Source organism: Pteropus vampyrus, unplaced genomic scaffold (genome assembly GCF_000151845.1).
Source record: "Pteropus vampyrus isolate Shadow unplaced genomic scaffold, Pvam_2.0 Scaffold17, whole genome shotgun sequence".
Classification (NCBI taxonomy): domain Eukaryota; kingdom Metazoa; phylum Chordata; class Mammalia; order Chiroptera; family Pteropodidae; genus Pteropus; species Pteropus vampyrus.
Window position 1 is genome coordinate 8,229,652 of NW_011888798.1, and position 9,491 is coordinate 8,239,142.

A 9,491-nucleotide genomic window follows, 5' to 3' on the forward strand; every position below is an offset into this window, starting at 1 on the left:
AAAAGATTTAAGCAGACACCTCACCAAGGAAGATACATATATGGCAAATAAGCATACGAAAAAATGCTGAACACAGTATGTCATTAAGAAATGGCAAATTAAAATAAGATATCACTACACACCTATTAAAATGGCTAAAAACAAAAACATTGAGAACAGCAAATCTGGCCAGAATGGGAAACATTTAGAACTCTCATTTATTGCTGCTGGGAATAAAAAATGATTCAGCCAATTTGGAAGACAGTTTGTCAATTTCTTACAAAACTAAATATACACTTACCAAAATATCCAGGAATTGCGGCCATTGATATTTACTCAAATGAATTGAAAACATTAGCTCAGATTAAAATCTGCACATCAATATTAATAGGAACTTTATATACAATAGCCAAAACTTGGAAACAACCAAGATGACCTTCAATAGGTGAATGGATAAACTGTGGTACATCCATATAATGGAATAATATTCAGGGATAAAAAAAAACTGAGCCATCAAGCCATGAACAGACATGGAGGAACCTTAAATGCATATTGCTAAGTGAACAAAGCCAATTAGAAAAGGCTATATACTACACTGTTCCAACCATGTACATTCTGGAAAAGGAAAAACTATAGAGACAGTAAAAGATCATTGGTAACTGGGAGTTTGGGGAAAGGAAGGGTAAGATCAATAGGTGTAGTACAGGAGATTTTTAGGGCAGTGAAACTATTCTGTGTGATACAGTAATGGTGGATACATGCCATTACACACCATTATACATTTATCCAAACCCACAGAACATACAAGACAAAGAGTGAACTCTAATGGACTATGGCCTATAGTAATGTATCAATATTGGCTCATCCACTGTAACAAATGTACTATACTAATGTAAGATATATTATGAAATTGTGCATGTGTGGATGGGGAAGTGATGAGAAGATATATGGGAATTCTGTAATTTTGACTCAATTTTTCTGTAAACCTAAAACTACTCTAAAAAATAAAGTTTATTAATTTAAAAAAATAGAACATGGTAAAAACAAGCAAATCAAAAGTGAAAACATTCTATGCAATAATCCAATGTGGAATATTAAGAAAACAATGTTTTTACAGAATCCCATATACATAGTCAAACAATAATCACCCAAATCATCTACTTAATCTCGTGGGCTTCACAGAGGCAGAAATAAAAGGCAGAAATATCACTCTTCAATAGACTTGCCAATTGTATATGGCATAAATCAGAATGAAACCTCAAAGATAAAATATGCTCATTTGTGAAGCCAAATGAAAAAAAAAAAAATCATCACATTACTTTATTCTTGAATAGCAGGAGTAATCTTTTGAGCCTCTGCTAGCCAGCTGTGGATCTCAAGAAAACAGTAAATGACAATAATGATTAATTCTAAAGATGAGTGTTTCATTGTTTGGTAATTTAAACTATTGAATACCATCTTAATTTGGAAGAAACTTGGCATTGTACCAGTGCTTCCATTTAAGACCTTCTGAGGGAAAATTAAACAAATCTTACTTTCGACATACTTCTCTGAGCTTGTCACGATGTTTTATACTACATTTTAAAATAAAACAATTACAAATATTCTTGAAACCTAAACTATTGCTTTTAAAAGTTTTAGTTTATTCCCTCTGTAGGTTCATAATTCTAATTATTGCTGTGCAAGTTAATATTTTTATCAGATCAATGCCCAAAAAAAGCTGTCTTGAATTAACTTATTGATATTATTACTATAAAAAATCTATATCTCAAATGTAAAAAATACTTCTTAATCATGAAAACAAAATGAAATAAAACAACATAAGTTTAAAAAACAAACATGAAAAATGATAAATATTTACAGAACTTACATCAAAAAATTATAATGAAAGACAGTCTTTTATTACTATTGTAACAAAAGAATTTTTGTATTAACTGATTGATATTTGATAAAATGTGGTAATATAGGACTTATCCTATATAGTTATACTACCAAATATGCTAGAATTAAGAGCATTGCCTGGTCTATACTCTGAATTTTTGATAATTGAAATTGAAAGCTTCTCAAATGAAACTTCTAAAACCCCAAATCCCAAACCTGATCACAATTTCTCCTTTGTAGAAAATCATAAAGAAACCTTAGGTGAATCAAAGATATAAACATGAAGGCCTCCTACCTTAACACAGCATTTTTTCCGTCACTTCTCGTACACCAAACTTGCCGCGTTTGATAACCTATTTCTATGTCCCAGGGCTTGGAATGGTGATGTGGCTTGTAACTTTGATGTCTAAAGGTGACGCGCTCCTTTGAATCAGAGCTAAAATCCAGAACAGTTCTTCCGCTTAGGTTGATTTCTTTAAGATGAGGCAGTCTACATTTACTCCATGGTCCAACTTTAAGACTGAAGGTATATTCCTCTTCTCCAAGAGGACAAGAAATGGGAGCATCACAAACTCTTGACTCAGTCAGATTGGGACACTGTGAACCTCCGTAGAGAGGGGGAGCAATGGCCACACGAGTTCTGTGTTGCAATTGCTTCCCACAGCCCTTGCTACACTTGGACCATTGTGAGAACTCAGATACAACACAATCCCGGGGGCAAGGAATGAGGCAAGCTTGTTCTGCAGGGGGCTGAGGGGCAAAGTGTTCACATATTTCATTTACAACCATGGTTCTGTTCAACTTCTGAACACAGTGCACAGTCCGGTGCTGCAGTCCATGCTGAGCAGTCACGCAATCTGCAGTCCGAGCCTTGGCTTGGCCGAGGACAGAGGAAACAAGCACACAGTGGTGCCAGTCAGAAACCTCCCACTGGAAGAGGTCACTATGCCAGTCACAGACTCGGAAGCAGCTTCTTTCCTTTGGAGGTCTGTTGTTATCATCGCAGTTAGACAGGTGACTTGTCCACCCTTCAAAGTGGAAACACCACAGTGCGCGAGTCTGGATTCCTCCCAGCCCACAGTCTCCCGTACACCTTCCCCAGGGGCCTACAGACAGAAAAACAAGGGTGTCAGTTACTCAGAGATTCTATGCCGCCATCCACACAAAAGCAGGTCAATCTGCACACTTCACAATGCAGCCAGTGTGAAATTATGAATTTTGGTGGACAATATAGTGTTTAAGAATATGGACTTTCTATCAGTTTGTCTTTGTTGAAATCCCCATTTCACGTCTTACTGCAATGTAAACTTGAATGAATTACTTCTAAGCCTTAGTTTCCTTAACTACATAAGGGAGAAGATAATAAAAGCATTGACTTATAGAACATTTCCAAGAATCCATGATATAATGTGGTGCCAAGTACAAAATACACATTTAATAAATGATTGGAATCACTTTAATTATTATGTTTCACAGCCTATATATCTAACTCAATATTAATACTTCTAGTCAGGCAGTGTTTCATCTAAAAGAAAAGCACTAAATCCAGGTTTTAATAAAGTAGGATATATCAGGTTTCTGATCCTTCAGTTCGTACCCTAAATAGCTCAGAAGAGAAATGTTATAAAAAAAAAAAAAAACTGCCAAAGTATTCTAGATACATATTCATTTTCTAAATAATTGTCCCCAATTTTGGTTTTTGCTTGCATAGTGAATATTATAAAAGAGAAAATATTGGATTGTATGTGTGGCGGGGGGAAAGTAAGGTAATAAAAGAAGTAACATTAAATTGCCTATGGAAATCCTGCCCCTACAATTCTTGAAATATACCTGTTTTGATTTCTGATAGGTGCTAACTCCAGGTAAAGTTTCAAATATTAGCTTGTAATGTGTCAAATCTTTAAATCAATGAGTTATTGTGGGAAAGAGTTTAGCAAATGGACAGCTAAAAGCGGTGCCAATTGATGTTTCTCACATTTTTTTTTGCATCTAGTCTATAGACATACCAACCAGTTTGTCCAGAAGGCTGATCGTATATCTTTTCACAAGGACTACAAAATAATCTCATTTTGTGTCAATAGGGGAAAAAGTTTTCTCCCTTTCACTTTACTTAAATATGTAATATGAACCTGAAAAAAGTTTATTAGCTGAACCACATAATTTTTACCCCTGTACTAGGATTGTGATAATCATAAAGGCAATTAACTCCCTGAGAAACATTTTAATTTCCACAGATGAGAGAAAGAAGATACAGTCTTTTTCTCTTTCTTCAAATCTGATCAAACAGCCAAAATGCAATTCAATTACTTCATGAAAAATATTTTCATGCATGTCAACTACATTTCTTGGAACAGTAAATGTGTAAACAGTCCTACATGCATTTAGGAAGAGACACATACATCCCCAGAGAAATGGGTATTTCCATTTGGGGCAACATGCTACAATGAGGGTCCTTAACTTTCACAGGACAATGGTTTTGGGGTTCTAATGCAAACAGTTATCCTGGTTCTTCCTCATAGCCCTGTTCTGGATATGTAAACCTCATATTCTATCATGTTGGGGTGCAGTACCACTGATTTCTGTCACTTTGAGAGAGATATCAACATAGAAAATACCCTCTCTTCTTTTAGTACCTCCATACTAGAGTCTCCCGTCGCTGAAATGGACAGAGGAATTTCATTGGAGTAAGTCAGCTTTTACTTACCAAAATGCCCAAGAGTTTGCCACACACTTCACCAGTACTGCTCATGTCCCAATAAACACACATGGAAAGTGGTGCTCTCAGTACAAACTGATTTAATCAACTGCCCTCAATTCTGGTGATTTCTTCCTACATCACCCACAATTTTTTACTTTGTATATTGAGATGTTCATTGTTACATGAAAGTTATCTGCAGATTCCATATATTCAGATGTTCTGGAGCAGTTCCAGTTTAAGTATGCCATCCCTTGTCCATCATGTCAAACTATTCATGCAAATTTTTATTATCAAAAAATAAAAATCACCATGGAATCTCCACAAAGGAATATCTAAAAAATATATGATTGCAGCAAAGTTTTAAAATCTAAAATCAGTCTTGAATGATATAAAACAGTCAACGGATAAATTAACGGAAGCTTTTTGTAAAGCACTGGTATTTTAAAATAATGTCTGTCCATACAAATGGCCAAAAAACATATGAAAAGATGATCAACATCACTAGCTATTACAGAAATACAAATCAAAACCACAATGAGATACCATCTCATACCTGTTAGAATGGCTATTATCAATAGGACAAGTAATAACAAGTGTTGGAGAGATTGTGGAAAAAAAGGAACCCTCATACACTGCTGGTAAGATTGCAAATTAGTGTATTCGTTATGGAAAATAGTATGGAGGTTCCTCGAAAAACTAAGAATTGATCTACCATATATTCTAGCAATCCCTCTTACAACCACAAAGAAATTACAACTAAACTACAGAATAGCCTAATTAGGAGTCACCTGAAGTCTAGCTAAACAGAAGTACTACAACTGGGAACACGTAGAAGAGGCCACCTCAAGAATGGTAGTGGAGCAAAGACATAGAGCAGGCTGGTCTCACATCTGTAGGTAGTAGTTGAGATCCAGAGGAATATCTTGGCTGTGGAGGTACCCCCTGGAGGAGCAAGAGGTCCCAGGCCCACACTAGCCTTCCAATACAGGGTTTCTGTACTAATAGAAGTCCTCACAACTTCTGGCTGTGAAAACCAGCAGAGATTATGGCTGAGTGAGATAGAGAGCCACTGAAGGTGTGGACATTTCTTTTCAGGGGCCAGCGGACTTACTCGCTGACACACTCACTCACTCTGAGCTCTAGCATTGGGGAAGCAGATTGAAAGATGCCGAAAACATACAGGAAGGAACTGAATTGTCTTGCTGCAGGACAAGGACTGGAGGGGCAGCTTTCTCCCAGATGGAAGTGCTGGTAGAGGCCTCTGTTCCTTTTTTGGGCCCTCCCCTAGCTTGCAGACGCAGGTAAGTGTCATATCTGAATCTCCATCAAACTGGCTGACACTGGTCACCCTGCCCTGGTGATTCTGAGGTCCTGCCCCACCCAGCTTGTGGGCCCACTGAAGCTGCTACCAGTGTCTTTTCCATACAACCGGCCTGCCTTGGCTCATGCTGAGGACTTTTCTAAAATCTCTCAAAGGTTCACAAAACCTAAACAAGCAGTGTCTGGCATCAGTATGCCCTATATCTCTTACTAAGCAGCCTCAAGTCTGGCACTAGCAGCAGCCGGCCTCAGTTTGCAGCTTGGCCTCTCAAGGTACCTCCATGCCCATCTCAGATTGCTTGGTAGCTCATGCCAGGTGACCCTGGGAAGGGCACAGGCTGTGGCTAAACTTGGCCTATGGTAGGGTCCATCCCAGAAGGCCTCAGCTGGCATGCCCAGTGGCTGGCTTTGGTCTGAGCTGGAGAACAACCAGGGTCATATCCAAGGATGACACACCTAAAAGGCAGACTGGGCAGGAACCAGAGCCCTGCTAAAGTGAATCCTGCCCCATAGTATCAGCCCCTGTACAATAGCTTCTTCAGTGTAGTCACCAGCCAGTCCTCACAAGCAATCAGCCCAAAGGTCAATCCCTCTCATTAACATGCAAATAGCAACCAAGGCTCAAATACAACAGGAAGGCACACACAACCCATACAAGGAACACACCTGGAGCACCCAGCTCAGGTGTTCAGGCAGACTACACCACTGGGTCCCATAGCACACCTACTACATAAGACCACTCTACTAAGATCTGGAGACATGGTAGCCCTATGAAATACATATAAACAAACACAAAGAGATAGCCAAAATGAGGAGACAAAGAAATATGTTCCAAATGAAAGAAAAGAACAAAGATCCAGAAAAAGAACTTAATAAAATGGAGCCAAGCAACCTACCAGATGCAAAATTCAAAACACTGGTTATAAGGATGCTCAATGAACTCAGGGGAAGAGCAAATGAATTCAGTAAAACTTTAACAAAGAGATAGGAAACATAAAAATGAAAATAGAAAACATGAAAAAGAGTCAGTCAGAAAAGAAGAATACAATAACTGAAATGAAGAATACCTTAGGAGAAATCAACAGTAGGTTAGATGAAGCAGAGGATCAAATCAGCAATTTAGAAGATAAGGTATCAGAAAACAGCCAATCACAACAAGAAAAAAGAATCCAAAAAAATGAGAATAGTCTAAGGAGCCTCTGGAACAACATCAAGCATACTAATATTCGCATCATAGATGCACTAGAAGGAAGAGAGCAAGGGATTGAAAACTTATTTCAACAAATAATGATGGAAAACTTTCTTAACCTGGTAAAGGAAATAGACATACAAAACCAAGAGGTGCAGAGAGTCTCAAAGAGGATGAACCTAAAAAGACCCACACCAAGACATATCATAATTAAAATGCAAAGGTTAAAGACAAAGAGAGAATCTTAAAAGCAGCAAGTGAAAATCAGTTAGTTACCTACAAGGGAATTCCCATAAGACTGTCAGCTGACTTCTCAACAGAAACTACAGGACAGAAGGGATTGGCAGGAAATATTCAAAGTGATGAAAAGCAAGGATTTACAACCAAGATTACTCTACCCAGAAAAACTATCGTTTAGAATTGAAGAAGAGACAAAGAGCTTCCCAGATAAGAAAAAGCTAAAAGAGTTCATCGCCACCAAGCCGGTATTATAGGAAATGTTGGAAGGACTTCTTTAAGAAGAAAAAAGAAAAAAAGAAAAAAAAAGATAAAAAATATGAATAATTAAATGGCAACAACTACATATCTATCAATAATTACTTTGAGTACAAATGGATTAGGTACATTAATCAAAAGAGGGTGGCTGAATGGATAAGAAAATAAGACCCTTAATAATGCTGTCTACAAGAGACTTCAGATTGAAAGACATATGCAGACTGAAAGTAAAGGGATAGAAAATATGTTCATGAAAATGGAAACGAACAAAAGCTAAGGTAGCAATACTTATACCAGACAAAATGGACTTTAAAACAAAGGCTATAGCAAGAGACAAAGAAGGACCCAGTTATCCTATTTCTGGTTATTTATCCAAAGAAGCCCAAACACTACTTCTAAGGAACAAGAAATTCTTATGTTCATTGCACCATTATTTACAATCAAGATATGGAGGTTATCTGGGTGTCCATCAAGGAATGAATGAATAAAGAAGAGTTAGCACATATGTAAAATGGAATATTACTCAGCCATAAAAAAGAATGAAATGTTATCTGCAACAACATAGATGGACCTAGAGGGTATTGTGCTGAATGGAGTCAGAGCAAAACAAATGCCATATGATTTCACTTACATGTAGAATCTTTTTAAAAATTAAAATAAACAACAACAACAACAAATAGAAACAAACTCATAGATTCAGAAGACATTTTGATGGTTGTCAGCTGAGAGGGGGTTTAAGGGTGGGCGAAAAAGGGGAAGGGATTAAGAAGTACAAATTAGTAGTAACAAAATAGTTATGGGGATGTAAATTAAAGCATAAGAAATTTTACCAGGTGGCTGTTAAATCATTCATAATTGTAAACTGGCCATAGTGGCAGGATTTATGCTATACTACAATTCAAGACAAATCAAAGTTTTTTGTTTTTGTCTTTGTTTTGTTTTAACAGACAGTCAGTTTATATACACCGCTAGTGTTTTGTCAAGTGCCTTCCTGTTCCTTACAACAGTCCCATGAGGTGGGGCTAGTGAGCAGATTTTATTGATTGCAGAAAATGAAGCCCAGAGAAGTTAAAAAGCACACACAAGGTTACACAGCCAGTACACAGCAGACAAGATTGGAACTCCAGATCTGCGTGACTCTGAGCTTGGGCTCTTGCCCTGAATTTGAAGAGTCTTTTCCTGGGTCCACATTAGGATCACAAGGCAGACCTGTTTCATAGCTTAGCTTTGATTGCTCCTATTTGTTAGGTAATATTCCCTTGGATGTGACTGGAACAAATAATAAAGATGGTATATAAGCAATGATTTCCCCCTCCTGGCCCTAGAAACTTAGGAGAGCAGTTCTTGCATGGCAAGATACACACACGTTTATAAACATTAGTCAGTATATTTAGGAAGGCACAGTCAAGGGAGTATAGTTTTCCTCATGTTAAAGCAAACTTTGCAAACAACTAAAAAACATGTAAATAACAAGCAAATATAAAGTGAATTGTGTACACTTGGAATAAATGAAAAGCAAATTGCAAACAAGACGTATGAGATGGAGACAAAACTTCTCAGCAATTGACCTATAACAATTTTCATTTTTCAGGCAAGGAGAAAAAATGTGTTTCATGATTTATTCCGTTTGGCTATGAACTTTAAACATACACTAGTGAAAATCACACAGCCCTGAGGGATTTTGCCATTTCAAAAAAACATGCATATTAAAGTGAAATATGACCTGCAGTTTGAGATATCTTACATCTCTTGTTCAAGTTCAGAAATAGAGGAACACATTAAAATTTTGAGTGGCTGTATGAAAAGACTATCACCCTTAAAGTTTGTCATATCTATAAAATATATGATTATATTCAGAATATACATCTGAGATAAATAATCTAAAGAAACATAAAAAAAACCCATGTTGTTAAACATTAATCATTTTAT

At 37.0% G+C, this 9,491-nt stretch overlaps 1 protein-coding gene across 2 annotated transcripts in view; it reads right to left on the minus strand.

Annotated features, from left to right (window-relative positions):
• Positions 1–9,491, minus strand: part of THSD7B (thrombospondin type 1 domain containing 7B) — a 793,340-nt gene that overhangs the window by 517,998 nt on the left and 265,851 nt on the right. For both annotated transcript variants that reach the window (XM_023527487.1, XM_023527488.1), the window contains one exon: positions 2,156–2,966. In XM_023527487.1, the coding sequence (XP_023383255.1) occupies positions 2,156–2,966 (811 nt within the window). The remainder of the gene's footprint in view (positions 1–2,155; positions 2,967–9,491) is intronic.